Below are 18653 nucleotides of genomic sequence, written 5' to 3'. Positions count from 1 at the left end.
CCGCAGCGGGCCCAGCGCCGGGAGCGCGCGGGGGGAGACGCGCTCCCTGCTCGCGGCACGGAGCGCGGCGCTCGCTCGGGGCCCGGCGCGTCCATCGCAGCTCCCCCTGCTCTGAGCGTCCCCCAGAGCACGCGGCGCCGAAGTGCTCCCCTGCAGTCGGCACGCTTCTGGGGCCTGGGGGAGCCCCGGCGAGGGGGGAGGCGGGAGGGGGAGGAAGGGAAACGTCCTCGTGCCCGCGAAGGGGCAGCAGCTCCATGGGCCGCCCTGGCACCCTTGGGCCGCGGCACGCCGCTCCRGGGCAGCACCGTCTTGCGGGAAAAAGGGCCCCCACACTGCCCCTGGTCTCGCCCGGCCACYGCTGCCACCACGTTGGGGAACGAAGCTCCTTGTAATTCTTCCCTCGGTCCCCGCGTCACCGCGTGCCGCCTCGCTCCTCCCCAGGTGCTGGTGCTGCGCTTGCGGGACAGTATCATCAAGATGGGCGAGGAGCTGGAGAAGGCGGCCGAGTCGGAGGCGCGGCAGAAGGAGAACGCCAAGTACTACCAGATGAGGATGGAGGAGATGAAGGCCGATATGAACGAGCTGGTTCAGAGGGAGCTGGAGTCCAGCCGCCGGCGCATGGAGCTGGTAAGAGGCTGCTGCCGCCGCCGCTCCGTGGGGTCTGAGGCCCAGAGAGTCCCCTGCGTAACGGGGCATGGGTTTTTGGCTGTTCACGCCGCAGGRATAGTCGCCAGGTTTTTCAGGCAGCTGCGTCCCGTTCGCAGACCCTCACGATGCACCTCACGGCCCCTGGAGCCCAGCCGCAGGACCGGCCTTGTTCCAGGTCCGTGCTGTCCTCTCTTGGTTGGGCAAAGACTCTGGAGCGTGTTTATGGCATGTGGAGACCCCAGCTGTGCACGGTGCCGTGGCCTCCTGGTGCGAAACCAGCAGTGCTTTGGCCGTGGTGGTGCTCTGCCAGGGAACTTGTCGATGAGGGACGCCGGGAGAGCGCGGGGTGAATGCGGTCCGGGCGCGCGGCCGGTGTGGCTTGGCCGTTGCCCCGGCCAGGCAGGCTGCGAGGTGCCGGCGAAGCTCCCAGAGCCTCCTGCTGTCTGTCACATCAGCCTGCTCTGCGGAAACCTCCCGTAACCTGCAGAGTGGCCCGAGGGTCCCGGGACAAGAAGTAATTTTCTGCTTGATGTTTTGTGCGCTCGGGTTGGAGATGCGTCTAGCCCGTGTGGTGTTAGCCGGCCTCAGCGCAGGAGAGGGCTGCTTCCTCGGCGGTTTGTCCTGGGTTTGTTCACGTCAGCGTGTCGGGCTCAGCTGTGACGAGCAGAGCCGGGAGGGCTCTCTGAGCGGCTCTCTCAAGGTGCTGTGAATTGCTTCTCCTCCCTTCTTAGACAGAAGTCATTTAACCAAAGCTATTACCGTGGCTCTAGGAGCTCCCTTCCCTGCAGCCGCGCTGGCATGCCTGGGCTGTCCCTCTGCTCCGTGTTTTGTTCCAAGAAGGAAATTGCTTTGACTGCTCAGCCCTAATAAATCCTGAGAAGTTCCTCGGGTTACTGCTGGCCACCTTCTTAGCAAAGCTCGTGCTGCGTTTGAGGCCGTCGGCCGGCTCCTCCACGCGCCGCGGGCTCGGCCCTCCCCGCGGCCAGGTCCTCGCGCCGTCCCGTCGGCTCCTGCCGCCCGGCCTGTGTGCCAGGCGCTCCCGGTGAACAGCTAACCTGCTCTGCGTGTGCGCAGCCCCGGGCAGATCCTGAGAACACAAACATTGATCCACTTCCACTTTACAACCTTCTAGGAGCATTTCTTTTCACAGTGGGTTTATTCTAGTAACTGAAAGGGAAGTGTTGCTTCCAAGCAGTAATTGAAAGATGATGGCCATGCTAGAAGCAGTTATTTTATTAATAATCTTTTATTTACCAATCAAGTAGATTTCACCATTTATTTTACCCTGAGGCTGCCAGCCTTTCTAAAGGGAATGGTGTTTTAGCGACAATTATTTCCGTTTTCTGAGCGTGCCGCGTACGTGCGTTGTCCTTGCTGCGCYGTTGAGTGCTGCGTGCTCGGCTGCAGGAGGGACCCCTCTCACCCAGRCAAGAAATGAAACCCGCCACGGGGTCCGAGGCTGTGCAGCACGGATGCTCGCCAAAGAGCTGAGATTTTAAAATAAGCAGCTTTGCTTGGCGAGTCCTAGTCGCTCCCGGTGACCCAGGAAGACTCCGCTGAGCTCCGGCTGGCTGCAGCACCGTYGGCTCGGCCGGCAGCAGCCGAGCCCGGGGTTGGGATTCCTGTGGCGTTCTCTGCTGGCACCGGGAGAGAAACAGAGGTTTATTTGCTATGAAAACTGTATATTTATTGCAGCTTTGTTAGAAACGCAGTGTTGTGAAACACAGATGTGCTGTCTGCTAGGATATGGATGGATTCTTTTAACTGCTTTTTTGTATTTGTGCATATATTTTTAGAAGCTTTTTGAATGTTTCATATAGAAATGTAAATCATGGGTATAGCAAGATGTTTGGTCTTCTTATCATGCTTCTGTTCTCACAACTGATGTTTTCCAAGAAATCTGAAATGGATTTTAGGGATGCCTCTCTGGAACAAGGGATAAAAGCCCATAAAAAGACAAGCTCATAAGCAAATACTAAAGGGCACTTGGATTTATCCAGACACCCAGATATTTGGGCTTATCTGACATCTGCTGTAGCCAGAGGCAGGAGGAAATGGTTAAGGAAGCCCTGCTGTAGATGGGTTCCCAGAGAAAACCCAGTCGCATCTGCAGCCATTCCTGGGTTTCGCCCCGCGGGACGGCTGCCGCTGGCTCGGGTGGTTCACGCCGCGGGAGCCAGGGAGCCCTTGGAGCAAACAGCGACAGAGGCGCGTAGCGAGCCGGGGGCTGCCGCGCGGAGGAGGATAACGCTCCCTGAAAGCAGAGACGTTCCTGCAGACTGTGTGTGCTCTTAATATGCTTAAATAAAACATCGCAGGAGAGCTGTGATCTCAGAGCCCAGCCAGGCTTGTCAAGTGGCTGGCTGAGAGCATAAATAGTTAATAGAAAGCCACTTACAGCTCTGCTCCCGTTAAATCTCACATCAATTATAAATACTGCATGAATTATTCACTTAACATTGCTTAAGTCTAGGACTGCACCTAACATTTTTATTTATTTATTTAAGTAAACAGTTACGAGGTCCTGGGCTTGCCATGGACTATGTGGATTTAAGGAATACATTAAAGGGACATATTCACTGTACCAGTCGGGGTTCAAGGTTTGATATTCTTTCCTGGGATCCTAAGACTTGAAAACTATATGTAAGGATTGATACCTGATACGTGCAATGGTCTAGGCTAGTATCTAGCGGTGCTGGAGACACTTGAAAACCCTTTACTGCTACAGGAGATCGATATTCCACTATCCCAGGCACTGGACAGCCATCTTCATCTTTCATTCCCTCATTTTTTAATCTGGCTTTGGGCAGTTGGGAGGCAGCAGCTTCCTCATTCCCATGACATTCAAGCAAAGCGGGGAAAATACAGAAAAGGGATGGGAGCCTGGAAAGCTGGCTGCCAGGCAGATGGCTGTGCCTTATGAATTTGCTAAGAAGAATGGGCTTTGAATGCTTTCCAGGCCTGGTGCCATCACACCGAGGGATGTATGTTTTCTTTTGGAGGTGGTAGTACTTGGTCTCACTTCCCTCTATCTTTGCTTCTGTCTCATGTACCAGATATCTTCCATGGAGCTGTGGCTCCTCTTCCTACAAAATCTGGATCTCAGCCTGCAACAGCTACTTGTTCTTCCGCTGCTGTGCTGACACCCAGAGCGTGAAAGGCTAGACCCAGCTGCCTGCTCTCCTTGGGCTATAGCAAAAGCTGAATTATAGAAAGAATGGACAGATGGATTTCCAAGTTAGAATAAATCCTTGAGGGCCTAAAAGCAAGCCCTATTCTGTTATCTTATCGTAAATGCACGTGCATTCATGTTTGTCCTGATTCATGAAGTACTTGGAGATACCACTACCTCGTGTTGTACAGGGAAGGCCAGAGTGGAGGTTAGGACCTTGTGGGCCCCAGATACATAGATGAAATCTTGCTGAGATGAGCTTCCCTCACTACAGCCATGCCAATACCCACCAGCTGGGATTTTCTCTCCTYGTGTGGTTGCAAGGGCTGGGTGCCCCAAGGTGCTTGGCACGGTCTGGGCTCGAGGGCTACGATGGAGATGGGTAGATGGTTTGGCATGGGCCTTGGGAAAACAGTGGTGTATTTTCAAGATGCCTCATTTCAGCTAGGCTGTCTAGACAGGATTGCTCTGAGGTGCCCACAGCACCTGAAAACCCTGGGCAGGGGCATGGACATCTTGTGGCACCCTACAACATGTCTTGTCTTGATGGGAGCTTCTGGGAGAGCATTCACCTCCGTACCAGCAGGGTTTGTAGAGCAGAGGTGCAACATGCAAACTACCACCAGCTCAGCAAGGACTAAGTCGCCTTTTAAATATTAATTCTTCCACTTACATTCCAAGTAGTAGATGATAAGTTTAAAGAAGCTCGTGTTTCTATAAGGGCATACATATGGCTGTGCTTTCTGTTGAGCTGCCCATAGCCACCTGGATTTCCGGAGAGACCAGGAAAGGGCTGCTGGAGTGGGACAGGGAGTGTGCAGGCTCCCTGCATGGGGCTCGGGGCATTTCTACGCATTCAGCAGGACGCAAACGGTGGCTCTGATCTCTGTTAATGCAAAACTGAGATTTGGCACGGCGCTTCCCGCGTTAMCTCATTACGGCAGAGAGGAGATGCTGACCTTTGAAGTCAGCATGTACATACTTCATCTTGAAGTCAGGTTTCTTYAATGAAGCTGTGGAATTTGTAAGCAAAAAAATAACTATTTTTACTGAAAATTGAAATACAAGTGTTAAAATATTCTGCACTTGGGAATTTTTCTAGRGTGAGAGTCACAGTGTAAATAACCGTTTTTATGGTTCGTATGATAGAATATATCCTTCATAATTACAGTCATGTTATCACCATGCARTCCAGCACAGTGTAGCATAATATAGCCTGGTATTTATGAACTTTTTTTCATATGCAAGGTTTAAAGGTTTCAGTGAACTTGACAAAAGAAATATGAGTTGTTTATGCTTCTAGCCAAGAGTGCAGCACTCCCACCCAGCCAAAGTGAAGGCTCTCACCAGGGCCTGAAAGAAATGCTCTGATCTTTCTGCAGCCCTCATCTCCAGCATTTCTCAGTTTAGGTCTTTTGGAGCTGCTTTTTTCTTTTAAAAGCTAATGACTTTTGTTAAATGTAACTACAATTATCATCAAAAGAAGTCAGTCCTTAGAGGTGAGATAGGGTGATAGGGAATCTGATAGTGAAAGCTCCACCTCTGCGCTAATTAGCGCTGTGGTATGGAAGGCATGTGATTTCTGTTTTGCCATTAAAGAGGTAAATTCTTCAGGAAATCATCAACACTTGTGGTTGCTAACTGCAATTACAGTAATGCCGTGTTTACAAGAGGAGACGGAGACACTAACCTCGTCTCACTTGAGACTTCAATTGCAGAAATTTTGTCACTTCAAACTTTCTGAAAACCTGAAGGTTAATTACTTAATTAAAAATAATAATGATTGATGAGTACTGCAGGTGTTTGCTAAATTATTCAAATAGAGGCAATCCAAATTGGGCTAATTAGATAACATTTCGCTTCGGGTAGATGGGAGCTTGCAGAGGTTATGTTGTGGCAGCAGGCCACAAACAGACATAAAAGACAGCGATGAGGATGTGGCGCTTGGTGCTCTGTGRCACCTGTCTGGGCGTCCTGTCTCATCCCATAAATTTTTTCGCTACTGTTTTTGCTTACCTCTTTTTAACTTACCTTCAGATGCTTCCAGGACAAAATTAGATGAAACAGATGTTCTTAAGAAAAGTCATAAATCCTTTTCCAGGGAAGAAGTGAGGGCAAGCCTATAACAGGTGTGGTGAAGCAGGGGCAGGAGGTAAGTGGGTGGGAGCGAGGTGTCCCCTGTCCTCGTGTCCCTAGCAGGGATGGGCACCAGCAGAGGCCATGGTTTGGATTAACGGTGGAGGGCAGAAAGGGTCCAAACCCTCCTGCTCTGCAGCAGGACGCTCTCTTCAGCCATGCCGTATGGGCTGGGAAGAGGTTGAACCTTGAAGAGCGTCTTTCTCCCAGCTGCTGCAAGAAGCAGCTGCAGCTGACCGCGGCGGGACCGGGCGGGCTGCCGAGAGCGCTCTGTCCTTGCCTCGTGCTGAGGTCGCGCTTCTCTGAACCCCCTTTGCTTGGGTGCTCGCTGCCTCCTGTGTGACGGTCTTGCTGATGTGCTACAAAATGTTTCTGCCAAAGCTGAGCGGGGTGAAGTGCCCCGAGGTGCCCAGTTTTCCRGGAGAGCTGCAACGCAGCAGCGAYGCCTTTCCTACGYGGTAAACCTGCTCCTTCGTAGCGCKCTGTGCTGGAAACTGGCGGCTTCGTGGTGGGCACTGGCAGGGTCTTAGGGAGTTGTGGTGGCCCCCGGGAGCCTTGGGCAGGATGAGTGCAGAGAGGTTACCTGAAATAAGGGCAAGGGCAGCTGCCAGGCTGGATCTGCCAGGGCCACGCTGACGAGCGTGCAGCTCTGGCACTCGCGCGAGGAATTCACTTTTTTTGCTGTCTCCATAACTCGTCCGGCTGTTCACGGCAGGAGCAGGTCCCGCGGGAAGGGTGCTGGCGGGAGCGGCTGCAGTTCCCGGGGCCTCGTGTGCCGGCGATGCCGAGCTATCCTGAGGGAGCCTTTATCTCTTTAATTCCTGTTCCCTGCCGGGAGCGTTAACCTCAGCCTGCCGGAGCAAGGCTCGTGAGCTGCCAGCCGAGCAAGGCCCGCGGGGATTTGGCGGTGCTGTCCGTTAGGGCAGTGTGTCCCCTGAAACGCTGTGATGTGGCGAGATCTGGATTGGAAATGCCTGCAAAAACAGACAGCAAATACTGTATTTAATTAGCAGGAGTTTCTGAGCGGGTCAGGATGGGTCCACCAAAAAGTGGTGCTCGCAATCCCTCCGCRCCAGAAAGCGATGGCAGGGAAGAGCCCCGGGAGGGAGGCGGCGGTAGCGCAGCGCCGGGCGAGGGGAAGGCGCGGGGCAGCCGGCGCGGCGGGCGGTGACGGCTGCCCCGCGCGCAGGAGACGCGGGTGGAGGAGCTGGCCGCGGTGCGGCAGGCGCTGCAGGCGGACCTGGAGACGGCCATCCGGCGCATCGCGGCCCTGCAGGCGGCCCTGGAGGAGGTGCAGAGCGGCGACGAGAGCGACGCGGACAGGTAGGCGCTGGCACCCGCGGTGAAAACCCTGCGCGGCCTCCAGCCRCGACAACGAGGGGGACTGCAGGGCTTGGTGAAACGGGGCGGATTAGGAAGCTTATTGTAATAGGAAAAAATGGGCAGAAATCTTTGCAAGAAACTTATGGATTCTGTGGATTCTTTTGCCTCTAAGTTTTCAGCTGTTACTTCCACAAACCTCCGATTTTACTCTCTGTCAGGCTCCTAAAAGAGCGTTGTGACAGGTTGCAGCAACGTTTTGCTTTGCTCAGATAAAGCCCTTTCAGTTCTGCTCTGAGCAGCACTGATGGTCAAAGCAGCAAGATGTGTTACGGTTAATCGGCGAAGTTTTCCACCCCCTTAGCCGCAGGCTGGCTGCGGCGGTGCTTTAGCACCAGGACAGTGCAAACCGGGGGCACAACTAACGCTCAGCTCCGCTTCCTTCCTTGCAGCGTGCAGACRGCCCGGGAGTCGCTCTGTTCGAGGAGAGAGACGTAAGTGAGCCCTGAGGAGCGCTGGCTGCCCAAAGGTTTGGAGCTCGGGGTGACTGGGAGCTGGGATATTGGCTCGTGTTTGCCGAGGGGCCGGGGTGCGCGGTGGCCGCAGCGCCCTGGGCGCGATGCCGAGTGTGCTCCCGTGAGCACGGGCGCAGCACCAGGTGCGCTCCCGTCCCTCGCACCGCGGGAGCATCCGCCGGCTGCGCTCCCTCTGTTACACTGGGGTAGATGCCCTCGTTTTCCCCTTGCTGTAATAACCAGAGCAGAGGCAGTTCCCTGGGGCCGCAGCGGTGCGGGGCCCCCTCTCCCTCCCCTGTGCCCGTGCTAACGGGGACGTGTCCTGCCCGCAGGGACACCCGCTCCAGCCTGGGCTCGACGCTGAGCCTGGAGCCAGAAGAGAGCATCCGATCCTGGCTGGGCTCGGCGACGGGCTGGTCCTCCCCGGCGGGGAGCAGCGTGGCGGGCAGCCTCTCGGCGCAGTCCAGCAGCGCCCGCAGCCTCAGGTAAGAGCCCTCCCGGCATCCCCGGCCGTGGCGCGGCCGTGGCGGACTGCGCGGCCGGCRCCGGCCTCCCAGCAGCTTTCCTCCTGGGGAAGCTGCGAGCACTCGATGGCAGCTCCGGTGCCTTGCRCAGTGGGAAGRGAAATACCCTTCTGCAAGGGTTAGRGTTGCAGCAGCCACTGGAGAATTAGCAGCCACTGGAGAATTAGAATTTAAACCTCTGTGTATTTCTTGATCTTATGCAATATGAAAAAAAATCCCATGCGCTAGGCAGGAGCGTGCTGCGGGCACCCCTGCGTTTGCACCGCACGGGCCCGGGGCCGCGGCAGAGCCGGCCGGGAGCTGTCGTCCCGCCGGGAGCTGTCGTCCCGCAGCGGCCAGCCTCGCCCGAGCAGCCGCCGCAGCCCCGGCAATCCCGCTGTCCGGGCGGCCGGCGCTCTGCTGCGGGCTGGCGCTCGTGGGAATGGCACGGGGCTCCCCGAGCAAGTGCTCCTGGCCTCCCCRGGCTCGAGGTGATTCCCTCCACCTTGTGCTGTGTCCTCAGGGGCTCCCACTTGCTCTCGCTGACTTTTATTTTCTTGTGGGGGGGGGGAAAGATCCGAAAGTCACAATTTCAACAAAATTTAGAAAACGTGAAATGTATGAGCCAGACAGTTCTCACAGCCCTCCGAGCCCCAGTTTCCCACTGGTTTTCATAGCTGGGCCTGGGGAACATGCGTCAGGGCAGTGCCTGCCGCCTCGACCTCCCAGGTGGTTGCCACTGCTCACGGATGAACGAGGGGAGACAGAAAAGAGCTCCGAGGCCCGTGCGCCGTGGCCGTCCCCGTGGTGCAGTCGGGTCTGGTCCAGGTGCCCGCGGCCGTGCGGCGTGTGCCCTCGCTGGGAAGGCAGCCTTGGGGCCAGGGTGACTGTTGCACAGATTCGTTTCTCAGAGACATTGCAGTCAACACTTTTGCTGGTGCGTATTGATTTAATTRTTGTTTTTCCTTCAAGCTAATATACCTTAGAGAATATTGAGGAAAAAATTATTTACAGGCATTGCTAGTGAAATAACCCAAGCAGTTTAAAGCAGAGTTACTTTATTAGTTCGTTAATACTTGCTCTGTAATGAAAAATACATGCAGCCTCCCATTTCGCACAGCATGTCTGTGTTCAGAGCACTTTAACTAAAGAAATATTTTAGTTGGCTTAGGGGCTTGCAAGGCTCCACTAACAACGTTTGCAAGGCTGTAGATTTGCAAGTGCTTGGAGGGGAGCGAAGGAGTTGCTGAAGGCAGGACGTGGGCAAGCGCTAAAGAGGCGGTGTGCTGCCGCCCCGGCGCAGGCGCTGCCAGGCGTGCCGGGGCAGCGTGCCGTGCCGGGGCGCGGGCGCGGGAAGCCCCGGGGGCGGCGGGGTCGGGTCCCGCACGTCCGGCCCCGGGCCTGCCGCGTTTCGGGCCGGGCGCTTTCCAGGAGGCGCACGAAGGAGCTCGGTGCGAGGCCGAGGCGTTTAAGGTCAAAGCATCAAACGAAGGAAGGTAGTCGCTGCCGCGCCGGGATCAGTGGGACGTTAGATGAAAGTCGCTGCATCAAAAACATGCTTCAAGCAGTAAAACATCCCTTGATGTATTCTCTAGGGATAATTTAAAGAGACAATGTAGTCTGTTTGAGGATTTGTATGCCGTATGCTCACTCTTTCACTGCTGAAGATGCATTTATACGCTTTAACACAAAATATGTTAATTTTTGACGGTGATGCTGAGGGGTACAAGCAAGCTGGAGAGCAGCCCAAGCACTCGCATGGCCCGACTGCCTCGGCTCGGCTCAGAGCCGAGTGGCACTCGGGTTGCTCGGCAAAACCCGTGGCCGGAGCGCGGCTGGTGCGTGGTGCTTGGTCGCAGCGGCAGCRGGGCTCCCTCGCCCGCGCAGCCGCTGGCCCTGGCAGAAGCGGGCGTCTGCAGCAGACTTACGCTGTTTTACCCTTTCCTCTTTTGCAAACAGATCTACAAAGTGGCAGGCTTATAAAAAATATATAAAAAATAAAAAAAAAWTTTTGCATAATGCATAACCTGTGGAATTTCCTGCCACAGGATTTTATGGAAGCTGTAAGTGTGCAGGGAYTGAAAGAACGACTGGCCAGATGCATGGAGGCAGGGCCAGAGGCGGCCACCAGCCTGYGTCTGTGGCTCGGGACGTCGCTAGTGCTTGGGTTCCCAGGGATGGTGCATCAGAACACCATTTTCCCTGCTTTTCTACCTGTTTCTTGGGGTCCTGGCTGGCGCTGGGTGCAGCGGGCCGCGGGCTCCTTGCAGCGTTGTTGCCCTTGGCCGGACAAGAAGGTGCGAGGGCAGGCCGTCTGCAGCTCCCRGGAAGGAGGTGCGAGCGGGCGCCCACGGTGCCCGGCGGCCGCTCCGTGGGTGCGGGCAGCGTCCCTGCACCTCCCGCCCGCCGCAGCGCCCCGCGCTCGCCCTCTGCCCATGCGCACGGGGAGGACGGTGGCTGAAGGCATTGCAGAGGCTCTTTTGGTGTCCATCTAGCATCCGTCTGCTCTGTACTTAGGCACGGTTTCGTAAATGGGTGCTCTAAGTTTATATGATTTCCAAGGCTCTCATTTCGTTGAAGACATTAGCATTAAGGCTCCCTGTTTGTATTCTGTAGAGATCTGTCCTCACCGAGTTCAGCTGCTTTGCATAGTAGCATAACTAAATATTACCAGGATTAATTTCCTGAAGAGCAAGTCCCCTGGCAGCTGATAGCTAGAATATGCTGGAGCAGTCTGAGCTTGTCCATTGGTGGCCAGGCAGGGCTGAGACCTGTGCGCAGGTGACGGTGGGAGCCCTGGCAGCAGCCCCCGACCCGGCTGCAGTGCCGCGCTCCATCGCAGCATCCCGATAGGAAAGGTTTATCTCTAGCCCTAAGCACCTCTGGGAGGGTTTGGTCCAAACAATCTAACTCTGATCGTAACTAACTGGCAGTAAATCAGAAATTACAGCTTATATCGTATTACTGAGCTGAAATGCACTGAATTTATAATAAAAGGGCAGATATGTAGGCTTGGGGATTAATAAAGAGAACTTACTGCACCGACCACGGCCGTTCTGGTAGGACATTTATACCCAGACCTGGCAATAATGTGACAATCTGGCTCTGCTCTGAGGTTCGTGAAAAGGCAAATTGCAAATCCCAGTGTTGTAGCTGCATTTGGCTTCAGCTAATCTAAGATGGAAATATTAGAGAGGAGGCTATATGAAATGCAAACAAACAGGAGATGAGTCTGGGAAGGTAATAAAAATGAGATCAGCGAAGGCGAGCTCTTCCTTATTGAAGCTCCTTTGTCTTATGCTAGCACCCAGTAATGAAAAATGAATCTTGTTAGCCTTCACTTCTCAGTCGTACGTGTGGGTATTTCCTGAACAAACAGCTGTCAAAAGCTAGAGAAACGAATATAAGGCTATAATCTGTGGTGTAGTGCCTAGAAACGAGGGATTTGATTAATCGTGTTCTTTAATTTTCTGCTATTTAAATGCTTGTACAAAATGTTGGGCAGCAAGGCTAAATCTTAATAAATACGACACCTCGCAGAGCTGGAATAAACCATCGAGTGTTTTTATTAGGAAGCAAATCCGCAATCTTGCCTCGTGCCGGGGGGTCGCTGCTGCGGGCGGCAGAGCGGTGCGGAAGCGGCGCCCCGGGCTCCGCGGCCGCCGCGCGTCTGCCACGGTCGTGCTAGAACATCCTCGTGTCAGGAGCAAGTCGGATGTTCTGAGACCTGGGAGCTCCTCTGTACATGATGGCTTGACAAGAAAATACTCTTCTGGCAGAAATTAGGCCAATTTATGTTCTGTCCCTGAAATGGAGCTGTCTTGGCTTCTTTTCTGAGCGACGAGGAGAAGCATCCCAGCCACGCTTTTTATCTCTGGTCATGTGCTGCAATGCATGTGTGGATTTTATTGTATAAATTATTTCAACTAGCATAATTGTAATCATGTTAATTGCTGTGTAATCTTCACTAATTATTGTTGTATGTCATTTGCTTTGGTGTGAATGGCATATTACAGAGTTCGGTTTGGCTTGCAGATGCCTGTGGAGCTCTGCGCTGGGGCCTATTTCTGTCTCCGACTTGGGAAAACCGTCYTCCGTGCGGGCTGGAGGAGCCTCTGCCAGCTCAGAACCGGCTCTGGTGGACTGTGCCGAGCCGTTACGCAGCCGCGAGCCGCGAGCGGTGTGCGGTCAGTCCGGGAGGTTGCTGCGTCCGGCCGCTCACCCTTGGCGGTCACTTCGTTCTGTGCCGAACACCGATGCAGTTAGGGCCCGTTTGGGCTGAAACGGCGGCGGATTTGCAACGCGCAGCCTCGCCCTCCCAAGCTGGTGGCCCGGCCCGGCGCGTCCCGCCCTCGCTGGGCTCCCTGCCCTCCGGCCGCTGCCATTGCCATTCTTTCGCGACCATCCCTGCGCGTTAGGTCTGAGAGGCCTTTGCCAAGTTCTGCTCGGTTCCCTAACGGGCAGGTTTTTCTCTGAACTGCAGTTGTTTAGAAAGGAAATCGGTGCGAGCAGGTGCAGGAAAGCCTGTGACCCCCCTTGCGATGCGCTGTGCTTTGCATTCGGGTGTCGCGGTGCAGCGAGGCCCCGTCCCCTGGAAGCGGGTCGGGGGCTCCTTGCCGCTCGCGCTGCCTGCGCAGAGCCCGCGCGTCCTGCCGGACCCCCGAACGCGGGCGGTTCGGCCCCCGGTACCTGCTGCCTGTGTTCAGCCCACGGCCACGCATCTCTTGTGCTTGTGCAGTTCATAATTATTTTTCCCTCCCAGAGGGAGCGTTGGTGAAACGCAGCCTGCGGTAATGCCGAGAGGCATTTGGGGTGCTTCGTGAGGGCGTTTCGTAATATCTCAGAGCATTGCCTTTGGTTTTGGCAGAAATAAAATAATTATTAATTGCTGTTATTTGATGTTAATTATTAATCTATCAAGAGCAATGGAGAATTTGAGGTATGTGTTCGTTTGGCGGAGTTAAAGTAGATCATGCCACRTGCTGTATGCCATGGATTTAACCTGGTTAGTTTGCTCAGAGTTTTTAAGGTAAAAATTTTGAGCATTGCTGAACTTATTACTGTGGCAGCTAAAGTTTATTCTGAGATTACCATGCAAATATAGGCTTTTCAGGGCTTCGACTTGTCCTCCCTGAATGACGTTACAGTTACTGGAAATCATGCAACTTAAGCTAACRCAGATATCTGTTGTTTAGGATGAACAAAGATGTCAAAGAACCAGAAATGAACCATCCAGCTTCATCCCTCAGTGCCGGAAGGTCTGTTGATGCTGCAGATGCTGGAAAGGTTGCAAGTCCCTTGCTTGGTGCTAGAAGACGGGAATATGGAAAACCTCTAGCAGACAAAGAGGAGGTTGAGAGTCAGCAAAGACCGGCAGAGAGCCGAGCAGTGACTTCTCCCTCTCCGGTGAGGAGATGGACCTCCCCCGCCCCAGAAGGGAGGCTTCCCAGCCCGCAGTCTCCAACTGTGACAAGAAGGAAGCTGTCTTCTGCACTAGAAGATAAGTTCCCCAGCTCTTCATTTGCGCTTTCTGAGTACATAGAGGAGCTGAGGAGGAAAAGGGCAACAGAAAAAGAGCAGSGAGCACTGGGATTAGATGACGCATCTCCACTACCAATTTACCAAACRACTGGTGCTTCAACCCTCAGACGCTGCAGGACTTTCAGAGAGGCTGATGATTCCCCAGTGAAGTTTGAAGTGAATGAGCCAAGAGAAAGTGAGGGAGCACCTGGAAGCTCTGGCCTCATACGTTCCTCTAGCCTMAAATGTATGGCCTCGGAGAAGGTGGAGCCAGCACGCTCTCCAGCACTAAAACGAGTATCAAAGTTTGGCTCCTATGACTCACTGCTACAAAATACTGATAATTCCTTTCCCCAGCTGAGCTCACCTGCTGCGGGAGCAGATGCACTCAATACTTTGAGACTTAAATCRTGGAGAAGTTGTCTCGAGCCGTCATTAGAGGAAGGAGGTGACATTGATGTGGGAAAGGATCCTCTGGTGTTTCAAAGCAAGCGGTTCAGCCACGACCCGGGCGAAGAGAAAGAGAGTGACCCGTTCAGCTGGAAAATACCAACCCTCAACTACGAGAGGAGAACGAACGTTGACTTCGATGACTTCCTTCCGGCTATTCGGAAATCGTGCTCGACAAGCAGCCTGGCCAAACCCGGGAAGGACAGAAAGGACGGACAGAAGCCACTGACGGTTCGCTTTGAAGATCAGGCTGCAGCGGACAGTTCGACCTCCTCCGAGGTAAAGCTGACATCGAAGCAAAGCTCAGCCGCCAAGGAGGACTCCGGAAACCTCTCCGACTCCACCTCGTCTTCCGGCTCAGCCCGTTCCTTTCRGAGCGCCGACAGCATCAAGCGCCGGCCCCGGCCCCAGAGACCCGACGGGGAAGGATGCAGCAGCGTTGCCACACTGAGCCCCAGAGAGCCCAGGCGATCGGAGGCCGAAGGCAAGGAAGATGATGTAAATAGTATTATGAAGAAATACCTGGGAAAAAACTAAGGTAAAGCTGAAACCCCCTGCTGAAACCCTCACCCGAGCTGAGCCCCTCCGGGGTCTTTAATCCCGTAACAGCAGATTTGCCTCGGAGGTGCTGTGAGACCCTGCCAGCGTCTCCCTGAGCCGTGTCCGGGTTAGCGGGTGCAGCCCGGCAGAGCAGGGCTTTTTGGCTAATTTGAAATTTGGTCTGGCTGGACACTCAAGACCACCCTGTCCGAGAAGGTGGGTCCTGTCCGGAGTCACACGTGTTTCCTGTAGGTAGCAGCTGACTCTGACAGCCACTTGGATCTGATTTTCATACTACAGCTGACACTTTGAGAATTAGGATTTATTACTGCAATCCAGGTTTGAAGGCAAAGTCCCTAATGAATGCACCACAACTGTAATTAAGTGTTTAAAATAGATTAGAAAAATGTTTTGTAAAACCATTGCCTTTAGACTAACTTGCTGGATGTCAAGCTGTGACCAAATTGACTAAGCCAACACAAGAAAGGAGCATGTGTTAATAAAACATTTCTTTCTGGGAAGCAAAATTTGCATAATGAAATGTCCCACTTTCCCCTAGACTTTATTTTAATAAACAGTAGTAACTGGCCTCCGTGATCTATGGAAACAAGGGACTGCAACCATGCAAAACACTTTACCGTTCTTTTGGAAGAGCATCTAAATAGGGAGCSTGTAATTTAAACAGAGATTGGAAGCGGCTCCCCAAAAGTCATGAGATGTTTTCTAAAATGAAACTGGTATGTGTTTAGACATCCTTTGGCTTCTTTATGTTCCTGTTCTCTGCTTCACATAGTTGCAGATATTTTCAGGTCATCTGGGGGCTAAGGACTTGCTTTTCTCTTGCAGTCACTTGACTCCAGGAGCTAGTGTTTTAAGTGGTTTTCATAAAGGCCAAGCTAATGTCTTGGGTTCTGCTGGCCAGGGGAAGGACACGCTGTAAAGAGCCAGAGGAGTACCAAACCTGGCTTCTTAACCCCGGACCGTGCAGCCCAAGCTGCAGCCCGTGCGAGGCTGCAGCCGGTAGCCTCAGCAGAGCCGGTCCTGCAGAAAGCCTGCTTGGGAGGACCAGGGCCTCCGCGAGCTGCAGCACCGGGCTGGTCTCTGCGGGGCGTCGCAGAGCTTTCTGCCTCGATGCGCCGTCGYGGCTGCCAGCAGCCGCTCGGAGGAGCCGCCTCGGCCCCTGCGGCCCGGCTCCAAGACRAGCGCCCGCGCGAGGCAGCAACGCCGCGGGGAGCGGGCAGGGGGTCGGGCCGTGCCGACCTGCGGCTTGCGGAGCACTTTGAGCGTTCGCTCCGTTGATACATTTTTCTTTTACTTTTTGGTTTCCAGAAGCTGAGCCCCTATCTGAAGCTTTTATAATTTCACAGCTCTTTGAAGACAGATACGTATGTGGTTTTGATTGGCTCCGACCACCCTGGGACATCTTGCTTTTCCTGGACACGTCACACTGGCAGGAAAGACAGCGATGCGGTGTATGCTGCCATGGGAGGCTGCATGCTGATGTCTGCTTGGTTTTTACAAAATAAAGTATTTGCTTCTTTGACCTAAGCCTCTTCCTGTCTTTCCGTTCCCCGCAGTGCGAACAGGTATGTGCAAGCAGAAGGGGTTCGCCGCTGCCGAGTGCGGCTCGCGGCTGCGGCACGCGTCATGGCACTTTTCTGCAAGAGAGACACGTAGTCCTGGAGACTTCTCACTGGAAACTGTCTGCCTCTCCTGTCTCTGCTCATGAAACCCTCTTTTCCCAGTCACARTCCTCTTCTGCCGGAGGGACTGAAACGTAGCCATTCGCCTTCACTCGTCTGCCTTACCGGCTGCCTTTAGATATTTCTGGCCAAATTATACGGATGCATGAAAACCTCTCCCCTTTTTAATCAGTCTTTTCTAAGTATTTTGCCAGACTGGAAAATTTGCAGCACGTTACACAATCTCGTTTGACCTTCCAAGGCAAACTCATTGTGTCGGCAGTTTGAGAAGCAAACGGAGCAGTTTCCAGCATTTTGTTTTGCTCTTTGAATTTCTCACATTCATTCCTAACTTAAACTAAGCCATTGCAGCAAGAAGCATTTTTCTTGTCACAGATGAATGCAAACCCTTCATATCTGGGTTCACATCAGCAGTTTACTTAGGCTTTTGTACAGTGCCAGCAGTTTCTCTCTCCGGGCTAGCTCAGGAGGCAGAAGGAGTCCAAAGCGCCGCTGCATCGCTGCGCCCGCGGCGGCACTGCCCAAGTGCTGGCGTCGCTCTTTTGCGAGATACGAGTTGTGGAAGAAAACAGCAAATGAAGAGAAGTAGCTCCAGTTAGTCTAAAATACGCTTTCTAATGATTCTGCTATTTCCAGAAACAAAACAAACGCGCTTGGTCGCTCTTTGCAGCCGCAGCCCTGTGACCGCGGCGTGCGGATAAGAGAGCGCAGCGAGAGCCCCGGGCAGGCGCCTCCGGCGACGCCGCTCTCGGGCGCGAGCGCTGCTGCCGCGTCCGCCCCGGGAAGGCTGCAGCTTGGCGCCTCCGGCAGCTCTTGTGGGTCTCGTTCGGGCCTTGGACGCTCCCAGAGCGCGGAGGGCAACAGCAAGAAACGCGCTGTGCGTTGAGCTCCCGTGCGGCCAGACCCTGCGGCTGCGGCTTACGGTTGTCACGGGCTTTTCTGAGTATTAACTGGCTCTCGGTGTAAGTAAGTGGGTGTCGTTGCACATACAATTACGACTGCTTCAGAGGTTTATTGGGGCGGGCACTTGGCTCTGGAAAGCAAGGCTCCGGCTTTGCAAACCGGAATGCATTCGCAGCGGTCCTTGCGGAGTTCTTCACTGCAACTCTTTTCCATGGGCATATTAAATTTTCGGAGCTCTCAGTGCAGCCCGATTAAGAAACCACATCCTTGGGGTTTTTAAATCTTTTTTTTTCCCTTGAAACAGAACACTGCAGCGCACGGTGTATCCATTACAATGCCGGCAGCGTCACAAATGAAGTGAAMGGCGTCTTCGCCAGTTCTCTCTGCAGAAAGCACCTAACTCGAAGGGAAGAACAGTTTATATCGAATCCCTTTCTCCCTTTCGGGCTCCTGCAAACCCTCACCTGGCCGTGCCAGGGTCTCGGGCAACACCAGGAAGGCCTCTTCCCGGCGGGCAGCGACCATCCYGCTCCGCTGCAGTCAGCCCGCCTGGTCGTGGCACCAAGCCGGCCGGCCCCATCCTCTGCCCCCAGACCGGAGGTGCTCGCGGCGCGGCTCGGCCGAGGCGGCCCTCGCGGTGGGGCGGGGAGGGCACCGGCGCGCTGCACGGGGAGCGCTGCTCTCTGCCCAAATGCTCTAAGGCTTGTTCCGGAGCARCCTTAGTCCATAAAGAATAAAAATGCTGGAACGTAGTTTTAAGATAATTATATGGCTCTATTAAGAGGGAKTTAAAAAATATAGGCTACTCTGCACTGCTGCGGAGGACGGTCCCCGAGATGGCAGGTTTCCCGTGCCAGGAGCTGGAGGAAGGCGGCGGGGAGCGGGGGGGGAGCGGCGACGCGGGGCAGAGCACGCGCCGGCTCAGCRGCGCGCGGCCGAAGCTGCCGGGATTACCCGGCCGCCGGGGCCTCCCTGCCGCGCTAATGAGCTCTTGCGTGAGCTGTAAAAAGGTGCAATTACATCCAGCGCTGAGGGTGTGCTGCGGCCGAGCCTTCGTATTTACCTGAAAGTAAATGTTTTKGAAATGCAAAATCGAATTTAATGCTGTAAATCTCTCTCCGTGCCTAGAAACGCCCGGCGGAGCAGAGCCCGGGGCGCCTTCGCGTGCAGCCGCCGTCCCCACGCCGGCTGCCGCCTCGCTCGGCTCTCGGGACCGGGCTGGTGCAGGCGCCGGGCCGGAGCC

General features: G+C 54.4%; 1 protein-coding gene across 1 annotated transcript in view; it reads left to right on the top strand.

Moving 5' to 3' along the window:
* MYO18B (myosin XVIIIB) overlaps nucleotides 1-16347 on the top strand; it is an 81186-nt gene extending 64839 nt beyond the window's left edge. Inside the window, exons 34-39 of the mRNA XM_085310277.1 lie at nucleotides 323-627; nucleotides 7146-7279; nucleotides 7729-7770; nucleotides 8124-8276; nucleotides 13490-14802; nucleotides 16172-16347. Coding sequence (XP_085166403.1) covers nucleotides 323-627; nucleotides 7146-7279; nucleotides 7729-7770; nucleotides 8124-8276; nucleotides 13490-14801 — 1946 coding nt within the window. The 3' untranslated portion in view covers nucleotide 14802; nucleotides 16172-16347. The remainder of the gene's footprint in view (nucleotides 1-322; nucleotides 628-7145; nucleotides 7280-7728; nucleotides 7771-8123; nucleotides 8277-13489; nucleotides 14803-16171) is intronic.
* The last annotated feature ends 2306 nt before the right edge of the window (nucleotides 16348-18653 follow it).

The sequence above is a fragment of the Rhea americana genome, unplaced genomic scaffold (assembly GCF_003343005.1).
Source record: "Rhea americana isolate MKP2758 unplaced genomic scaffold, rheAme1 scaffold_315, whole genome shotgun sequence".
In the NCBI taxonomy this organism is placed as follows: domain Eukaryota; kingdom Metazoa; phylum Chordata; class Aves; order Rheiformes; family Rheidae; genus Rhea; species Rhea americana.
The sequence above is the reverse complement of the archived record's forward strand: the minus strand, read 5'-3'. Positions and strand labels throughout refer to the sequence as shown.